Genomic DNA, 21,640 nt, shown 5'->3' with positions numbered 1-21,640 from the left:
AGTTCGTTTAACTTGTCTAAGTGAAAATAAGATGCACTATATTTGCGTTATGTAGTCTCTAGAGCCACATTTCAATTATTTTTCTGACACAGCATAATAACATAAAATTAGTTTATAATGCTGCCATGAAATTTTATACATTTTCTACAAAGAAATTAAAGCTAACTTAATAACAGTTAAGTAACTTATCATGCTTCTAATACATTCATTGATCTAAAATAACTTATTAACATATATCTAACATTGAGTTTACTTGATCATAACCTTTCGATTAAGTTTTCCTATGAAAATTATCAACTACCTTAAACATTTTGATAAACTATGTTACTGATGTATATTCTCTATAAACTGTATTGGTAGATAATATAATCCTTGAAGTCACTCCAAAGAATAATCTCAACAATTTGTACAGACAAGAGCAAATTCCAGCCTCAAATTAAAACAAATCATTACTGTAAATTATTGGCAGGGCTATGTTCATAACTGTTAAAATATGACACTTTATGAAAATAAATAAATCTCACAAGTTTGTCAACAGACATGGGTATATCTTAAAAATTTGGGATGTTATTACTTATAATGCCAATATCTATTTAATTAAATGAACCCAACTGTATAAATATCAAGCTTCTCAATCTTTTCAGGCACTTTCATTATGTATGGATGTACATATTTCAGTCTGTATTCAAACTGATAAGCTACTAATCATGTTTAATATGGTCAACCTGAATATGACAAAAAATAGTGATTACCTATTTCAGAATGAAGAAGATACTTAGAAATTTTCATATAAAGATATATACATCCATAGTCTTTCTAGAAGGAAGAAGTACTTAGTATGTGGTAGTATAACTACCATATATAATTTATAGCTGTAGACATGACAGATTCTTTTCAGAATGGGCTACTTACTATATTGAAGACAATCTAGTCTTACTGGTAAAACATCTACAAATGAAACCTTATCAATTATACTGATTACTGAATTTTAAAAGTATTCGCAATAAAAAAAAAGTATGCCAATATTGTTCTAGCTTATATTTTTGCTTTATCATTAAATATAACTTTGGAGTTCCTTGAAATAAAAAACGTACCCACCTCACAAAATAATGTAAGCTTGTCATCTGGTAAAAGACCATTAGCTTCATCAAGCAAAAAATCCCTTCGAATGAATTTTTTAAAACCCCAGTCTTTCCCTTGTACAAATCGATATGCTCTTTGGCTTTCTGGTGGAAAACAGAACAGAAGTTTAAACAAAAGAATCATCTAAGAATGTTAATGACAACACAGTTAAATGAATGTACAAAAATAAAACTTGGCCAATACATTCATTATAAAAATTATAGATATGTGTGTTCATAAAATGTCACAAGATTTACATCAGGTAGGACCAGATTGGTTCACAGCACTACTCAGATTTTGGCCATTATCAGTGAGCTCACTTTCAGATTTCTCGATCTCTAAAGCAGAAGAAAAGCCAGATCACATCTCTTGGAGAAGGAAGAGATCTCTCTAACAATGCAGGCTCTTTAATGATGAAAAAGGATCAAAATACATTGGCATAGTCATACTCCTCCTCCTCAGAACCTGATAAGAAAACATAGCTCTCATTTCTTGTTTCTCCCTTTAAAAATGGATGCTCTAAATCACAACGGCATCCTTTAACTTTCCTGGGGCATCTATCCCACCAGGGAAATCCATTAACTGGTAAAAAGAAGCTAAATAAAGTCTCTTATCACCCTAGATCTTTGGACATAATCTCTTCATCCCTAAAAACAACTTTCATAAAAGTCTAAAAGATGGTTTTAGTATAATCTGTAAATGCCTTAATAATGTCAGAGGTAAATGTTTCAAATGTCTAACATACTGGAGAACTGTATATTAAAAAATAAACAAGATCCTCTACAGAAAGTATTCACAATTTGTTATACAAAGAATTAACTGGAGGTGAAAAACCAAAAACAAATTTAATTGAAAGACTCCATGTTACGGGCTGAATGTTTGTTTGTATCTCCTCAAAATTCTTACATTGAAATCCTATCCCCCAATGTGATGGTATTAAGAGGTCAGTGAGGGGCGCCTGGGTGGCTCAGTTTGTTGAGCATTCAACTTCAGCTCAGGTCATGATCTCACCGTCTGTGAGTTGGAGCCCCACATCAGGCTCTGTGTTGACAGCTCAGAGCCTGGAGCCTGCTTCAGATTCTGTGTCTCCCTCTCTCGCTACCCCTCCCCTGCTCACGCTCTCTCTCTCTTCCTCAAAAATAAACATTTAAAACAATTAAAAAAAAAAAAGAGACTGGAATTAGAGGAGTTCATAAAGGTGGAGCCTTTATGAATGTGATTAGTGCTTTATAAAAGACACTCCACAAAGCTCCCTAGCTCAATCCGCCATGTGAAGATGCAGCGAGAGAAATCAGTAGTCTACAATCCAGAAGAGGGCCTTCACCAGAACCTGGCCATGCTGGTACTTTGATCTTGTACACTCAGCCTTCATAAGCCAGCCAATCTACAGCACTTAGTTACAGCAACCTAAACTAAGACACTCCACTACTGTAAATGTCAGACACCATGAAAATATATGTGAAACTATGTTATTAATTCAGCAAAAGATAATTTTTAAAAGTGTATTTTAAAAGTTTTTTTTTTTTGTAATGACATTACTTGATTCTGTGATTCACTTCTAGAAATCACTTAAAATTTAATGTGGCAGTTCATGATATATTTTCTTACTATGCACATTGCATATTTCCTACAATGCTCTTCTTTATGAAGCTCCAGACCACATGGTTTCAGTTGGCTATATATGTGAAGCTTGAGATGAATTAAATAGATCTGGAGACTAAGAAAAACTGATTTCCTTTCGGTCAGTGTTTAGTCCGCCGCTTAAAAAAATTCTAGTGACAAAATATCAGAACATTCAATCTCCTTTCACACTGTTCCTCAGATTTTATTATCTGGTAAAAACAGCAAGGGAGAAATATTTCCTGAGCACCGATTATATTTGCCAGAAATTGAACCAGGCACCTTGCCCTAAAAGCAACAATTTTTCTAAGTGACAAGTAAATATCATTTTAGGACAAGAAAAAGTAAAATTTTAATATTATTTTTAACAAATTGTACATGTCTTATGAAGTCTAAGATTTAGTAAAACAACCATAACTACACTGGCATTTAAAATTAAATGGCCACATTACATGTTTTAGGTTAAGCAGATTTCAGTGGGGAAAAATATCCTTTCCAGGGAAAAGTATGTAAGTTAACATGTAGTTACTCAGAGACTTCTTTATCCCAAATCACTTACCCATTGCTTTTGTTTCTTCCCTTTTAGCGTTTAGAAGGGAAAATTTGAATTTTGCTCGAACTTCACTTTTTGGGCAGCTGACTAAAAGCAAATATAAGGACAAGTAGTCTTTACTTTCATCATCTAATCCCTTTGGGTTTACCCTCAGGCACCTAAAACAAAACAATAGGCTCATATGGAGGAATATAAAACGCAAAACTCAAAAGAGAGAGGCAATACTGAAATTCGTTGTCAGATAATATCACAAACAACACTCCCATCAATATCCCCAGTTCTTTATAATTCTCTATACTTTTAGGAACTTACAAATCTAGTATAAAATTAGACTAATGTCCATGAAGAAACAATAACAGAGGCGCCTGGGTGGACCAGTCGGTTAAGCATCCGACTTCAGCTCAGGTCATGATCTCACAGTTCGTGGGTTTGAGATGCACGTTGGGCTCTGTGCTGACAGCTCAGAGCCTGGAGCCTGCTTCTGATTCTGTGTCTCCCTCTCTCTCTCTGCTCCTCCCCTGCTTACACTCTGTCTCTTTCTCTCTCAAAAACAAACATTAAAAAAACAAACAAAAAAAACAGTAACAACCAAACTATAAAGTAGATTAAAATAATATCAAAACAAAATTCAAAACAAAAATCTTACCATTTCATTTTGTCACTGGGGCTAGATGAGAATGTTGAACTTTTTAACACTTCACCCATCTCCTCTCGACAAAAGCTGAAGTTATTAATGGTCCACATGTAGGAAAATTTTACTACTTTAACCTAAGAGATTCAGAAAACTACTTTTACAATGATGACTTATATGCTTTTAGCTTATCACATGTTAAACATCCCATGACTCACTTTTCTTAATACTTGGAATAACTATGACAAAGTGCTTTACAATATTCTCAAAATGCTATAACATTTTTAAGTGACATAACATAAAGTAAGGCATTTTTAACAGCATGTACCTGTGTATAACACCAGCTTTCTGCTATAGGACCAGTAGACATATCTCCAGGGAGAGGTGGGGTAGGTTCCCGGGACATTGCCACTTTATTGCAGTCTTCCAAGATTTATGCAATATCTCACACAGATGAATACTTTACTACAAAGAAAAGAAGTTTCACTGCTGATGAAAAAGTTTGGATCAAGATAGTACTTCAACAATCATAAAACAATTACTTTCTCAAATTTGATTATGAGGGAACATGCAAGGATTTCATTATTTCAATAATTAAAAAAAAATCATAACCCTTTGGGACATATAACACTTAAAATCTAAACAAACAGAATGCTTATAGATAAGACATTATTTTATAAAGGTATATTTATCAAAATACCACAAATCAATAAATAACCTACATATACACATAAAATCACAAAATAACATGGAAGCTTACCGGCAACAATTACAATTTGGCCTTGAACGAGGCAGGGGTTAGACCTCCAAGCAGTCTAAAATCCACCTATATGACTCCCCAAAACTTAACTACTCATGGCCTAATGTTTACCAGAACACTTACCAATAACATGTTGATTAACACATATTTTGTATATGTGTTTTATACTGTATTCTAATAAATTAAGCCAGAGAAAATGTTATTAAGAAAATCATAAGAGAAAATACATTTACTGTACTATATTTATCAAAGAAGAATCTGCAAGTAAGTGGACAGTTTAAACCCATGTTTTTCAAGGGTCAACTTTAATATCTGATTCACCTTTCTTCATCTTTTCATTGATATATTCACAAAAATCTAAAGGGTTGCAAAGTTAGAACAGTCCTGAAAACTACAAATATTAGTCACTCATCTGTCAAAGTTTTGGCCAACTAAAACAAAGAATGAGAACTCAGAGGCAATGCTGTATTAAGAAGAATTACACAGATTTCCACAGAAGTCCACCTATATCTCAGACTAACAGGTGTCTCTGTTAATATTTCGTTCCTATCAGAGTGCCCCCTACTACATAATATGTACCTTATCATAAAATTTCTTCCTCGTTAGCTGTTCTCATACTACATTCACTTGGGCATATAATTAATTCAGCATAACTTGGCCAGGACATTAGTAACTGGAGAGTGATACTTTGCAACTTGGAAGGTCTATAAAAGAAAGAGGAGAAACCCAAGAGCTACATAGGTAGTATAGTTTGCAGGGGTGTGGGTGAGGATGTTTGAAGCTTACATTCAAACATAGGAACACCATCCAGAATTCAAAAGGAAATATTTGTTTTGTGTCTACAACCAATGTAACAATAGTATAAAACAAGAAAACAAAGACTGAAGAAAACTATGGGAAAGATGCACAGAAACAAAAAGACCTACAAAAGGTATGAAAAAATGTAGATGTACAAATGAAGAAGTATGTTATAAATTTGCACCAGAAATAAACAATGAAAATACAAAACTACCACTGAGATATACTGCTGTGAAATTCAAAGTGAGAAAAAAATGTTATAAGTATACATGTGTTCCTTTAAAGGAACAAAAATCAAGATGGCCCTATTTTTCTCCACATTGTTAAATGTCTGAAAGTAACAGGAAAATTACTAAAGAGTTCTAAGTGAAAAAGAGCTGTAGCACAAGGACTCTACATTCTATCATGTTTTTATTCACGTTTAGAGCAGCAAAAATTCATTTCCAGATGTGTGAAATATGTAAACCACCTCCATAGCTATTTGGTGAAGGAATGAATTCACTCAAGTTATTTTTCTGCCAAAGACAGATGAATTAAAAGTAAAAAAAGAAAAAAAACCTCCACTATGATGCTAAGTTCTGATTTTTAAACCTCTGAACATGTACAACAAATCTATAATGTTTTAAAACTGTAGAGACATGCAAAAAAAGCTTTTAGAACACTGTAACAAAATAAGTGAATAAAATATTAAGTAAAATTATGAAATAATTGGAAATCTATATATGAAAGGGTGACATTCATCTGACCCTCAGATTAAGAAACAGCTGATTCAAATGAAAAGTCAGGTTTGTGGGGGGAAAAAAACTACCAACTTAAATGACTCAAAGTTTAGTTTAAAAGGAAGAAAACCTGACAGATAAATTGTAATTCATTCATCCACTGGTAACTACTATTTATAATATGCTCTTCAAGCACAGGAAACATGTTGGGGCAAAAACATAAACTAGTAAATAAATAAGACAATAAATTACAGTAAATGAAACTAAAAGGAAACAAAGAAACAGGAAAAGTAATTGTTATGCAACAGCTGAAAATTCTTCAATTAGGTACTGAGAAAATCAGTTAAGTCAGCTCTGAAGGGTAGATATTTGAGTTGAGAACTAAAAGATAAAAAACAGCTGAGACACATCAAGGAAAGGTGTCTATCAGAGAGTAGAAAGAACAGCCAACGCCAAGGCCCTAGTTCAGGAAAGAATTTGATCAAATTTCAGGAAAAGGAAGGAGTCCAATGTGGTTGATGTCACTGATGGATTTTTCAGCATAATTTAGACAGTAAGATCAGAATTAGAGTGAAAATACTTCAAATGGAACAGTTTTAAAATTAATTCTTTATGATTAGACTGTTTATGTAATTTCTCTTTAAAAATTTTTTTTGAATGTTTATTTTTGTGAGAGAGACACACCATGAGTGGGGGAGGGGGAGGCAGAGGAGGTGGGGGAGAGAAGGGGGGAGGGAGAGAGAGAGGGAGGGAGGGAGGGAGGGAGTCTGAAGCAGGCTTCAGGTTCTGAACTGTCAGCACAGAGCCGGACTCAGAACTTGAACTCAAGTACAGTGAGATCATGCCCCCTGAGCCGAAGTAGGCATGACCTGAGCCGAAGTCATATGCTTAACCGACTGAGCCACCCAGGCACCCCTGTAATTTCCTTTTTAAATTATGGCATGTATACTAACACACTCACCCAAATGTATTTATATTTATGTAAGTTCCTCACATACAAGAAGTTCTTATCATGTGATGTACCTGCAGGACAGCACAATGGGAGAATCAGCAAGGTAGGCAGGCAAGAAAGTGAGAATAATAACACTAGGAATACTCTACCAGGAGTATTTAAAAGTTATTAGTATTAAAGGAGAGGTGTGAAAACCAAGTGGATGTTCCTTAACTAAACAAGCAAAAATAGAATAGAGATGAATGATGGCAGAAGAATGCCTCAAAGAAAAGGGAATATATAATTTAAGAGCATTGCCCATTGTCACTTCAACAAGAATTACTCATTTCTGATAAAAATCAGATACTCCCCTTAGGTACCTCCAAGTTGTTACCTTCAATTGCTTTTACAAACCACAAATGGTTATTTTTATTTGAAAACAGAACAGCAAACAGGCAATCATAACAAGATCACTAACAGAACACTATCATTTTAAAGATATTAGTTCTCCTTACATACTTAAGAGCATTTATTAAGGTATAATTTACATATCACAAAATTCACCCATTACAGATGAATGATTTTTAGTGAATTTATATAGCTGTGCACTCATCAATATAAAACAGTTTTAGAATTCACCCATCATCCCAAGAGATCCTTCCTACTCCCAAATTTAGGCAATCTGTTTTCTACAGTTAGACTTTACCTAGATACCTAAATACAATTGTACAATATGTAGTTCTAGTTGACTTCTGCTTTTTTTCCCTGAATATGTTACAGTTTCCTGCTTCCTGTCTCATAATTTTTGGCTGAAAGCTGGACATTTTGATTAACACACTGTAGCAACTCTGGATTCTGAATTGAGTTACTGTGGGTTGTTGTTGTTGTTTTTAGTAACTTGCCTGGACTCAACTGCAGTGTTTGTTGCCACCATACCGTCTGGATGCTGATGTCCCTGCTTGGCTTTTTCTTCTTCTTCTCTTTGCCTGGTTAAGCAAACCTCGCAGATTGCCCCCTTCCTTCACACTGAGTTTGCTAGTTTTCACTGACAAAACCACAGGTTCCCTGCTCCCTGCCCAAAATCAAATCACCTGATCTGGCAGCCAAGCTGCTGTTTTCCTGGCAGGCCCCAGACTGATAAAACTATCACTTTTGCCTACTGGTCTAGGAGTGGAAATAGAACAGAAAGTGGAGCTGGATGTTTCTCTTAAACAAATTCATAGTTAGTAAATGTACTAAAAATGTACTGAAAAAATTATCAGACTTACCTATTAGAAATATGGGAAAGGGCCCTGTCCTAGTTAATAGCTTTTGCCAGTTGGTTCTGAAGCGAGCTGATAAACCTTTATGAACAATTTCAAAAACATAAACCAAGAAAAGTATTTGCATTCCAGGATAGCACATGAGGGGTTAATTTCCCTATGACATAAGAAATTCCTGAAAATTAGAAAAAGTCAAGAATACTAATAATTCACAGAAAAAGAACTTTACTCATGACTGAAGAAATACAAATTAAAAGAAAATTAAGAAGTCATTTTGTAACCTATCAGACTGGCAAAAACAATCCAAAAAATTGTGACAATATAAGGACAGGCACTCTCATACGTTTCTAGTGGGAATATAAATTATAAAGTTGTTTTAATAATCTCCCTTCTCATTTTTTATGGTGAAATTCCTGGAAAAGAAGAGAAGGAAATAATGCTAATAAGCCACTAATTCTGTAAGTTTGAAAATACCTATAGCATTACTTGATGACCAAGAAAACAATTTATACCATTTCTGGTGGCTAAGAAAAAATTTAACCTCATTTGTAATCAATAAAATACAAAAAGAACACATATAATTTTTTACTTATAGTATGGTCAAAGATTATTTAAATCATTAATCTCTACCACCAGCAAAACTGCAGAGATGCAGACATTACTGATAAGCCTGTTTGTGAAACAATTTTACCATTAATATCAAAAGAAATTCTTTATCAGATTCAGCCTAGAAATTTTATCACAATATTACAACTGTGGAGAAAGAGAATTAAGTATTAACACAGTATGTTTCTATGATCTACATGGAGAAGTATGAAACTATTAAGAGTATTAAATTTTCTTAATGACAGGGAAAGTATTCAAGATCTGTAGGATGTGTATGTACACAAAATTTTTAATAATACATTTAATAATATATAATTTTATATACCTATGAAAATATGCCTAAAAGGATCTCACTTTTATAAATATAAGTAGCATATAGAGTTAATACACATGCACGAAGAAAAACAGATTGGCACATAGATGCACTTAATTGTACCTTATCAGTGTAATGTCAACACTGATAAGGTGTACACCTAAATATTAATAGAGTCCATGTCTGGGTGGTGAGATTTTTATATTAAAAAAATTTAAGTCATATTTTTAAAAATAGAAAATACAATTGTTTGCATACCACACAAACCCACAGAAAACATGTGTGTGAGTATATGTATCACTTTCCAAGTAGTAGAGATTGAGAAATGTTCCAAGAAGATGGTAGGTCAAAGAAAATTTTAATGTAACCTTTAATGTTTAAATTTTCATAAGAAGACCAACTAATTTAATATTAATAAAATACATAAATAGGGGTGCCTGGGTGGCTCGGTCGGTTGAGCATTCAACTTTGGCTCAGGTCATGATCTCAACGGCTCATGAGTTCATCATGCCTGGCGTCTGGCTCTGTGCTGACAGCTCAGAGCCTGGAGCCTGCTTCAGATTCTGTGTCTCCCTCTCTCTCTGCCTCTCCTCTGCATGCATTTGGTCTTTCTCTCAAAAATAAAAAAACAAAAAAAAAATTTTTTTTAAAAAGCAACATAAATACATTTAAAAAACCAGAAGAGTAAAAGAAAGTTCTTTAATGCCTCTTCAAGAGTTATTACTCTCTTCGAGCCAAAGCATAAGAGACTGTTAAAAACTGAGAACAAACTGAGGGTTGATGGGGGGTGGAAGGGAGGGTAGAGTGGGTGATGGGTATTGAGGAGGGCACCTTTTGGGATGAGCACTGGGTGTTGTATGGAAACCAATCTGACAGTAAATTTCATATATTAAAAAAAAAAAAAAGAGTTATTACTCTCTTCAAGTGTACTCACAGCATAATTCATATATAAACGCCAACTAGAGGTACCTGGGTGGCTCAGTTGGTTAAGCGACCAACTCTCTGATTTCAGCTCAGGTCATGATCTTGCAGTTAGTGAGACTGAGCTCTGTGACAGGCTCTGTGCTGACAGCATGAAGCCTGCCTGGGATTCTGTCTCTCCCTTACTGTCTCTGCCCCTCCCCCACTCACGCACACATATGTACTCTCTCTCAAAATAAACATTTAAAGAAAGCCAACTAAATAAAAGGCTACAAAGATTTTTGCTTTTTTTTCCCAACTACTCCTATAAATGATGCAGTCATGGAATGGGGGTATGAGAATGCTGGTGAGCAGGCTGTATTTGTGAGTCCTTACAAGACATCATGTACCTTGCGAAAATGACCAGATAGGTTAGAAAGATTACTTTAAAGATTGTAGATAATCAGAAAATGGTTGAAACCTGGAGCCAGTCTATACTCTTTCTATGGAATCAGCTACCCCTTCTGAGTTTAGAGAGCTGAAACAGCTCATACCTATTTGGTCCAGCTCTCATTTTATAGCTGAGGAGCAAGGCAAAAAAAATGGACTAGAGAAATAAACTAAGTTTATACTGTTAGATGAATAGTAGAAGATAGAAAAAGATCTCCCAATATCCATTTCAGTGCTCTTTCCAGTATTCTATTTTTAGTTCTCAAACAAACAAACAAACAAACAAAAAACCAAAAAAAAAACAAACGAAAAAACCCCACAGTAGACTATCAACTACATCCGGGACATTCAGGACATCCTAATCTTGTTATTGCAGAAATGCTTACAGGAAGAGAGAGCAAAACTAAAATAAGTACTAAAGAATAGTCCAAGATAATCAACACACATTAGTAAATACATAAAAGTTTCTTCCACATTACATACATGCTTTTCAAAATTTTTAGTGTAAAACTTATAGCATAAGTTTTACTTATTAAAGGAAATTAAGTACAGGAGTTAAGATGGCAGAGCAGCAAGAGAACCCTATGCTTGCTTTGTCTCCTGAACACAGCTAGATAAGTATCAAGTCATTCTGAACACTCAGAAAATTGATCTAAGTGCTAAGAGGAAAAAAAAACTGCACAACTAGAGGGAGAAAAGAAGCCAAATTGTGGAAGGTAGCGGGGGAGGAGACATGATTTTTGGGGGTGGGAAAGAATTACCAGTGCTGCGAGGAAAGTGAGCCCTGATCAGGAAGAAAGGAGAGAAAAAGAGAGAGAGAGAGAGCAGGGAGCAGGGCACTGTACAAGAAAAACTTCCCCAAAACCACGGACAGGGAAAACAAGAGGAGCTAATTATCACAATACAAGCAGTGGAGCTTAAAGTCTGAAGTTTTAGAAGTTATGCCATCAATGGGTAGAGTGTGGTGTTTGTAGAGGTGCTCCTGTGGAGGAGGGCAGAGGCCCAGGAGCAGATAGGATGGTCTGAGAATTCCGTGGGTCATACTAGGTGAGACAGTTCCCTTTCTTGGAGTGCGTTTAGGAGAGGTGGCACTGCCTCTCCAGGGACAAAAGCCAGCAGGCACCACTGAGCTACCCCATTCATTAGCTAGGTACAGAGGCACCTGCTGATCGCAGCTAACCTGGACACTGGCTTTTTGCTGAGCTTTTACTGTAAGCTCCAAGCCCCTGCACGTTCATGTGACTGCCCTTCTGGGACAACCTTTCTGGGACAACCCAGCACCAGCCACAGTATGGCAACATCCTCCCCTAGATGATCAACACCCGTCTGTAAGGTTTGGAGTTTTGAAACCCAGCCAACGTCCCTGGGATAAAACACAGGAGGACTGCACTGCAGGTACGCAGAGGGCTCAGATACAGTGTGAAGAGAGGGATCTGAGGGATGCCTAGGACAAGCAAGGAAAGGAGAGATTGTTTGTTCTTCTCTGAGGGCTTCCTGAACAGTGGCAGGCATGAAATCCCCTCTCTGGGGATGAGAGATCTGGCTAACACCATTTTTATCCCCTGCCATCAGCAGGGATGGACTTCAGTGAGCAGCACAGTGCCACAGCGGATGTTTTGGTGTCATACACCAAGCCCCGCCCCACTGCGCTCTGCAGGTGTTTCTGAACTAGGGCAAGTGTACCTGAGGGTCAGAGCAGCAACAGGCCCCTCCCCACAGAAGACCAGCACAAACCTCCAATGGACCAAGTCTAGTGACCATACTGTGCTGCAAAGCTTCAGCTCTAGGGGAAATAGGATCTAGCCTATTTTAACAAGCAGACCATAACACACCAAGTTAAAACTCACCAAATACTAGACAAGGTCCAAATACTTCCCACTGCAGGCAAGGAGAAACTCTGTAGAAGACTGACCTGAGGGAAAGAGCAGCCAAAACACAGCAGCAGAGTGTACACAGCATATACCAGAAACACTTCCTAAAGTGCCAGGCCCTGAACAGCATATGACTTAATATAGCCATTACTCTCAGAAGCAGGAAACATAACAGCCTTTTCTAACACACAGAAGACAGAGGCCTAGGATGAATGCCAAGACAGAGGAACTCATCCCAAAAGAAAGAAAAACAGATCGTGGCCAGAAATCTAATCAAAACAGATATAAGTAATATGCCTGAACCAGAATATAAAACAATTGTTAAGGATACTAGCTGAGCTTGAGAAAAGCATAGAAAACACCATGGAGCCACTTACCACAGAGATAAAAGACCTAAAAACTAGTCAGACTGAAATAAAAACATTCTCTGAGATGTAAAACTGACTGGATGTAATGACCACAAAGATGGAGGAAGCAGCAGAACGAATAAGTGATACAGAAGATAAAATTATGGAAAATAATGAAGCTGGAAAGAAGAGGGAAAGAAAAATAATGGATCACAAATATAGACTTAGGGAACTCAGTGACTCCATAAAGTGTACTAACATTCAAATCATAGGAGTCCCAGGAGAATAGAGAGAAAAAGGGGCAGGCAGAAGGCTTATTTGAGCTACTTAGAGCTGAAAACTTCCCTTAATCTGGGGAAGGAAAGAGACACCAAATCCAAGAGGCACTGAGAATTCCCATTAAAAGCAACAAAAGCAGACCAAAACCAAGACATATGGTAGTAAAATCTGCAGGATACAGAGATAAGGAAATAATCCTGAAAGCAGCAAGGGAAAAGAAATCCCCATCTACAAGGGAAGACAAATAAGGTTAGCAGCAGATCTCTCCACAGAAACGTAGCAGGGCCAGAAGGGAGTGGCATAATATATTCAATGTGCTGAATGGGAAACATATACAGCTAAGAATACTTTTTCAGCAAGTAGGAGAGATAAAGAGTTTCCCCAAAAAACAAAAACTAAAGGAGCTCATAACTACTAAATTAGCCTTGCAAGAAATATTAAAGGGGATTTTTTTTCCAGGAGGGAGGGGGGAAGCAAAAAAAGATAGCAAGGAACAGAGAAAATCTCCAGAACCACTGATTTTACAGGTAATACAATGGCACTAAATTCAATGGAACTAAATTCACTAAATATCAATGGACTAAATGCTCCAATCAAAAGACAAAGGGTATCAAAATGGCTAAAAAAACGAACCCATCTGGGGCGCCTGGGTGGCGCAGTCGGTTAAGCGTCCGACTTCAGCCAGGTCACGATCTCGCAGTCTGTGAGTTCGAGCCCCGCGTCGGGCATCTGGGCTGATGGCTCAGAGCCTGGAGCCTGTTTCCGATTCTGTGTCTCCCTCTCTCTGCCCCTCCCCCGTTCATGCTCTGTCTCTCTCTGTCCCAAAAATAAATAAATAAATAAATTAAAAAAAAAAAAAAAAAAAACGTTGAAAAAAAAAAAACAACAAACAACGAACCCATCTATATGGCACCTATAAGAGCATTTTAAACCTAAAGACACCTGCAGGTTGGAAGAGACAGGATGGAGAAACATCTATCATGCAAATGGATGTCAAAAGAAAGCCAGAGTAGCCATACTTCTTTCAAACTAGATTTTAAACCAAAGAATGTAACAAGAGAAGAAGGGTACTATATCAAAATAAACATGTCTATCCAACAAAGAAGATCTAGCAATTGTAAATATTTACACCCCAACTTGGAAGTATTTAAATATATAAATCAGTTAATAACAAACATAAAAAAGCTTATTGATAATAATAATAGTAGGAGTCTCTAACACCCCACTTACAACAATAGATCATCTAAGCAAAAAATCAACAGGTAAACAATGGCTTGACAGACATTGGACCAAATGGACTTAACAGACATATTCAGAACTGTCATCCTAAAGGAGAATACACATTTTTTCCAAGTATACACATGGAACATTCTCCAGAACTGATCACAGACTGGATCAGAAATCAGTACAAAAAGATTGAAATCATACCACACATATTTTCAGATCAAAACACTATGAAACTTGAAGTCAACCACAAGAAAAAATTTGGAAAGACCACCAATACATGGAGATTAAACAACACCCTACTAAAGAATGAATGTATTAATCAGGAAGTTAAAGAAGAAATAAAGAAATACATGGAAGCAAATGAAAATAAAAACGTGACAGTCCAAAACCTTTGGGATGTGACCAAAGTGGTCAAAAAAAGGAAGCACATAGCAATATAGGCCTACCTCAAGAAGCAAGAAAGTCTCAAATATACAACCTAACCTTATACCTAAAGCAGGTAGAAAAGGAACATCAAATAAAGCCTAAAGCAAGCAGAAGAAGGGATATAATAACGATGAGAGCAGAAATAAATGATATAGAAACAACAAAAAAGACCAGTAAAACAGATCAACAAAACTAAGAGCTGGTGGTTCTTTGAAAGAACAAAATTGATAAACCCCGAGCCAGACCTATCAAAAAGAAAAGAGAAAGGACCCTAATAAATATGGAAAAAATAAATAAAAATGAAAGTGGAGAGATCACAAACAACACACAGAAACACAATTATAAAAGAATATTATGAAAAATTGGATGCCAACAAACTGTGCAATTTGGAAGAAATGACCAAATTCCTAGAAACTCACAAACTACCCAAACTGAAACAGAAAGAAATAGAAAATCTGAACAGATAAATAAACAGCATAGAAAACAAAAAAACCATCACAACAAACAAAACGCCAGGGCCAGATGTCTTCCCAGGGGAATTCTACCAGACATTTAAAGAAGAATTAATACCTATCCTTCTCAAACTGTTCCAAAAAATAAAAATGGAAGGAAAACTTCCAAACTCATTCTATGTGGTCAGCATTACCTTGAACCAAAGAACTGCTAGTACAAAGTAGGATATAAAATCAACGTACAGAAAACCATTGCATTTCTATAAATCAATAATGAAGCAGCAGAAAGAGAAATCAAGGAACTGATCCCTTTTACAGTTGTACAAAAAACCATAAGGTATGTAGGAATAAACCTAATCAAAGAGGTGAAAGATCCGTACTCTGAAAACTACAAAACATTTATGAAAGAAACTGAAGATGACACAAAGAATGGAAAAACATTCCATGCTCATGGACTGGAAGAACAAGTATTGCTAATGTCTATACTCCCAAGCAATCTACACATTTAATGCACTCTTTATCAAAATATCAACAGCATTTTTTGCAGAGCTAGAACAATCATAAAGTTTGTATGGAACCACAAAAGACCCCAAATAGCCAAAGCAATCTTGAAATGGAAAAGCAATGCTGGAGGCATCACCATTTGGGACTTTAAGCTCTATTACAAAGCTGTAGTCATCAAGACAATATGGTACTGAATACAAAATTATTCATTTCGTGTTCATAAAAAGTAAGGAAGTACTGATATATACTACAACATGGATGAACCACAAATACGATGCTAAGTGCAAAAAGCCAGACACAAAAGGCCACACACACTGTATGATTCCATTTATGTAAAATATCCAAAATAGGCAAATATATACAGACAGAAAGCAGAGTAGTGGTTGCCAGGGCTGGAGGGAGGGGGGACTGGGGAGTTCAGTACTCAGTGGGTATTACTTTCCTTCTGAAGTAATAAAAGTTCTGGAACCAGTCAGTGGTGATAGTTGCAAACCATCACGAATGTACTAAACACCAATGAACTATATACTTCAAAACTTAAAACACTGAGTTTTATATTATCTGAATTTTACCTCATTAAAAAAAAATATGCAACACATGTCCATATCCACATATACATACTTCTTTTTGATTAAAAAGTAATTAATTATAAAATTTCTTCTATAACTGCTGAGTCTAAACTAGCCATTATTAGATAATAAAATACTAAACAGATTGTTTTTAATGATTCTTAAAAGAAAAAGGTTTTTATTTTTTTTAAGAATTGTCTTCAATTAGGCAGTATTCCTAGTGTGTTAGCTATCAAGTTTCCACCAATGAAATAAATAAATTAAACAGCAAAGTAGAGTTGTTCTTTTTTAAAAAAATCACTGAAGAATATTATCAAAATTCTATTCAGTTATAAAATGTGACTACCATGTTAATGAGATGCCACTTTGTGATATTAATCATCTAGCATTTTAATTAATTCTTCAACAAAATGTAAATCATTCAACTGTCAAATACTACCTATCTATGCTAAAAGTTATCTGAGCTGCTTCATGAAGTTATAACTGAAAATACTGTCTGAAATGGCCGAAGCTATTTTATTATTTTTTAAAAATTTTTTAGACGGGCAAGGAGCAGAGAGAGAAGAAGAGAATCTTAAGCAGGCCCCACGCTCAGCTCAATCTCAGGGTCCTGAGACCATGACCTGAGCCCAAATCAAGAGCTGGATGCCTAAACTGACTGAGCCACCCAGGTGCCCCCAAAGCAATTTTATATATATGATGATTATGATTCCAAAATGAAAGGAGATGAGCTAATATATAACAATATACCGTGTTCAACAATTTAGCTAAAACTATCAGGAAGAATAATTACAGTAATAAATATTCATAAAAATGATAAACTAACAATACATGTTTCATAAATTTCTTAAATCTCTTTGAATTAAGCATATGATGACTTCATGGGAATGAAATAAGCATTTATTATACGCTTAGATATATCATGCACTCTAATGGGCTTTGAACTACAAAGATAAATAACATATAGTTTCTACTCTGGAGAAGATAGTAATATAGTAGGAGAGAAAGATACATGCTAGCCTACTTCCAATATGGTAATATGACAGAGTAACGTATAAAGTAATAATGAAGCAGGGCAGGAAGAATATCCAGAAGATAGACCCTGAGCTCGATTCCAAAGGAAGTGAATAAATAATAGGAAGACTATATAAACTACAGTACAGATCTTATAGCAAGCATTCTACACTGAGACCAGTGTAAATCAGTGTTTTGTCATGTATTCTTACATGACTTTACAGACATTGGTCCTTTCTCTATTAAAGGATTATAGTACCTCATTTCCCTATGGTTTGTAAGAATAAAATAAAGTGTGTGTGGGGGTGGAGGGATGGGGGTGTAGGCTTACACTTAGTACAAACTGAATACCAGAATAGACATATAGTAATGAAAATTTCACAAGTGACATCTGAGAGTAAGTGGGGGTAAGGGCAGTGGTGGTAAAGGAAGTAATAACCAAGACAAATAATTAACATATATAAAAGGTACTTAAAGACTATCACAGGTCTTCTGCTTCTGAGGATAATGGAATACCTGGCAAGTAACGTAAGTTCTGCTGTTAAATAGAAAACTTGAAATAAAAATAAAATATCTATTTAAAGACATCTAGAACTGCTCAAGCAATCAGGACAGGGGGTCCCAAGATTCCAGAGAAGAGGGAATAATCTAAAGGCAAACTAACAGATCCTAGCTACATTTTTTTTTTTCCTGAGAGTACTTGCTCAATCTAGCCACAATGCACAGTGAGAATCCAGGCTTTGCCCAGGGCAGGGGCTGCTGCCAAGGGAAGGAAGTATCTGCAAAGATTCTGTTCTCCTTGTGGGCAGGAGATAAAAATAGGATACTGGAGGGGCTAAGACCCTGATGAAGAGTGACCTTTAAAATTTCTGCCAAATGGTGACCTTGCATGGAGCAGGAAGCCAAGAAAAAAGCTTCCAAAAAGCACGGCAAAGTTTTCAGATATTTTATACGGCTGAAGAGATAAGGATTAGAGTTCAGGATCAGCCAGAGAAAGGGACCTGAGTAAGAACATTAAATTCTCATTTGGAAGGCCTGGAAAGCTAGGCTGAAAGATGGGAGAAAGTAGATGAAAATAACAGCTTTATCTCAATTCCCTAAGAAACAGTCAAGTGGAAATTCTAGGACTGGAAAACAACTTAATATGTTAGTTTAACAGCAGACAAAACAGCAAAAGATAGGACTAGAAAACTTTTAAAAGAGCAATAAAAGGTACTTGCACTGAAGCACAAGAAAAAAATTTATGGAAAATACAAAAAGGACCTAGGACAAATGTGAGACACAGTGAAAGTCTAACATATATTTGAGTGAATCTACAACATTTGAAAAGATAACTGAAAATTTTTCAAAACTGGTCAGCAAAACAGTAATTATAATGTCTTTTAGGAATTAAATATATGTACAATTAAAATGTATGACAACAATAATGTAAAAGACATGAGGATAAATGGAATAAAAAGTGTTCTAAGGCTCTAGAATTCTTGGGGAAATGGTAAGCATAAGTACTGGTATTAGTTGTAGTAAGTCAACGGGTAATCATTAGGGTAACCACTAAAAGAAAAGCAAGTCAGCTCAACTAAACATATGGTAAACAACAAAAAGTGGGAAAAATACAGAAAAGAAATAGTAAGATGGTAGATAATGATATAAATAATTACGTTTATATGTAAATAGGTTACCTATGCCAATTATCAGACTGGATTAAATAAATATTCAAAGACTTAACTAAGTGCAATGCCACATCTTAGAATGGTAAAAAGAAAGTGGTAGGAATACTGGTACAAATATGATTCAAGTCTTCAGTTAGTTAAGAGTATATTATACCAATATTAATTTCTTATTTTTTAATAACATTGCTATTTTATTCAATATAATAACAGAGCATTTACATTTAATTGCTGTTTAATATGGGGCTTAATATAGTGTTAACATTATGGGAAGCTGTGTGAAGAAAGAAAAAGATGTCATTATTTGCTTTTTGCAGAGACATAAACACAAGGGTACTGAAAGGTTTAAACTGAAAGAATGGGAAAATGTATACCTTATAAATCCTATCCAAAACAAAGCAGGTACAACTATACTGGGATCAGACAAAATAGACTTTAAAGCAAGAAGCATTAGGAGAGATAAAAAGGAAAGTAATAAAAAGACAAAAAAAGGTCAATCACAGAAACATAATGCTAAGTGTGTCTGTATATAAAAGGATTGCTTCCAAAAATCATAGATGTTAATTCTCTCAACAAGTGAAAGAACGACCTTAGCGACATATTTACATACATGTACAAAAAGAGAACATGGCACCCAACAGCAAAAGAATGAAAATTCTTCTCAACTGCAGAGAAAACATTCACCAACCTTAACCACGTTATTATTGCAGGATAAAGAAAGCCTCGCAAACAAATTTCAGGCTGCTGAAATCATTCATAGTATGAATCTTAATCATAGTAAAATTAAATTAATATCAATTGGGAGAAGATAACTAGAAAATACCTAAGTCTCTAGAAAGAAAGTAAATAGCTTTCCAAATCTATTCGTGAAAACAAATCATAATGGGAATTAGAAAATATTTTGAACTTAATATTAAAGATAAGAAATTTCCATACTTGTAATTTGTAGCTAACATGGATGCTTAGGAAATTTATAGCCTTTCATGAATATACCGAAAAGGAAAGCTGAAAATCAGTGGCTTAAGTTTCCATCTTATAGAAGCTAGAAAAAAAGTCAAACCCAAAGAAAGCAGAAAAAATAATAAGGTATGAGCAGAAACCAATGACTGGGACACACACACATACACACACACACACACACACATACACGAAAATACAAAGCCAAAAGCTGGCTCTTGAAAAAATAGTAAAATTAATGGCTTTAGTCAAACTAATCAGGGCAAAGAGAGAGGACACAAATTTATAACACCAAGATGATGCCCTAAATGATGAGGCTATCATGAAAATGTTACAACAATTTAATTTTTTAGGGTTTTAATTAATTTATTTATTTTGAAAGACTGGGGAGGAGCAGAGAGAGGTAGAGAAAAAATCCCAAACTGACAGCACAGAGCATGATGTGGGACTCAAACTCACAAACTGGGAAATCATGACCTGAGCTGAAATCAAGAATCAGATGCACCCCAATGTTACAGCAATTTAATTGATAATTCAAATGAAATAAGACAATTACTTGAAAAACATAACTTACAAAACTGACACACAATATGAGAGAGAAAATCATAAATAGTCCTATCTTGATTAAAATTAAATTCATTATTAAAAACACTATCACAAGGAAAACTTACACAGATGGCTTCACTGCATAAGCTCTACCACAGAATAGGAGACAAAAACAAACTTCACAGTTTGTTTGATGAAACCAGTGTTAACTTTTATAGCAAAACCTGTCAAGCACATTAAAAGAAAGGAAGATAAAGAAAATCTCTCAGGAACACAGATGTAAGAATCCTAAGCAAACCAGCAATAAATCAAACCTAGCACTGCATAAAAAGTATACTATTTCATGACCAATGGAGTTTTATTTGAGTAATACAAAGGAGATTAACATTAGAATCTATTAATGTAATCACCCTGTAACAAAGAGGAAAAACAAATCACCTTGATAAATGCAGAAAATTTGTTTGATAAAATTCAATACCCATTCAGGACAAAAACTCTTTACACTAGGAATAAAAAACTTTCTTAATTTTACAAGTGCCTTAAAATGCACACCTACATGCCTACAGCAAGAGTTCCCACTGAGATGATATAAGGGACCACTTTCAGTGCTTTCATTCAACAGTGTACTAGAAGCTCTAGCCAGTACCTTCAGGCAAGAAAAAGAAAAGAAAATGATCATCATTCAATGATAACATGATTGTGTACAAAGTAATGGAATTAACAAGCAATTTGCCCAAGTTGTTGCACACAAGGTCAACATATAAAAATCTATATTATTTCTATATGTTAGCAACAATCAGAAAATAAAATGTTAAAAGATGACATTTATAGTATAATTAAAAAATCCACTTCTCCTAGAAATAAACCTAATTAAGGATGCTCACAATCCCTACAGTGAAAGTACAAAATGGTATGAAAGGGTAAAGATAAGCTAAATTAATGGAGGAATAAGCTTAGGTTCATGAAATGGAAAATTCAATCTTGTGAAGAATTCTCCCCAGATTGACAAATAAAATCAAAATACTAATAGTGCTCTTTGTGGAAACTGGCAGGTGAATTCTAAAAATTTATATGGAAATGAAAAAGAGTCAAGAACACCCAAAACAATTTTGAAAG

At 35.2% G+C, this 21,640-nt stretch overlaps 1 protein-coding gene across 6 annotated transcripts in view; it reads right to left on the bottom strand.

Moving 5' to 3' along the window:
* The window catches only part of SPOPL (speckle type BTB/POZ protein like), a 75,671-nt gene that overhangs the window by 21,298 nt on the left and 32,733 nt on the right, over positions 1 to 21,640 (bottom strand). For 3 of the 6 annotated variants that reach the window (XM_042994388.1, XM_042994387.1, XM_007086402.3), the window contains exons 2-5: positions 4,255 to 4,391; positions 3,942 to 4,063; positions 3,302 to 3,453; positions 1,099 to 1,226 (exon numbers count right to left, since the gene is read on the bottom strand). In XM_042994388.1, the coding sequence (XP_042850322.1) occupies positions 1,099 to 1,226; positions 3,302 to 3,453; positions 3,942 to 4,063; positions 4,255 to 4,332 (480 nt within the window). In that variant the 5' untranslated portion in view covers positions 4,333 to 4,391. Of the gene's footprint in view, positions 1 to 1,098; positions 1,227 to 3,301; positions 3,454 to 3,941; positions 4,064 to 4,254; positions 4,392 to 5,265; positions 5,586 to 7,164; positions 8,734 to 21,640 lie in introns of those variants that run through there. The other 3 variants (XM_042994386.1, XM_042994390.1, XM_042994389.1) reach the window with 3 other exon arrangements.

Source organism: Panthera tigris, chromosome C1 (genome assembly GCF_018350195.1).
Source record: "Panthera tigris isolate Pti1 chromosome C1, P.tigris_Pti1_mat1.1, whole genome shotgun sequence".
NCBI lineage: Eukaryota > Metazoa > Chordata > Mammalia > Carnivora > Felidae > Panthera > Panthera tigris.
This window is presented reverse-complemented; position numbering and strand designations above follow the sequence as displayed.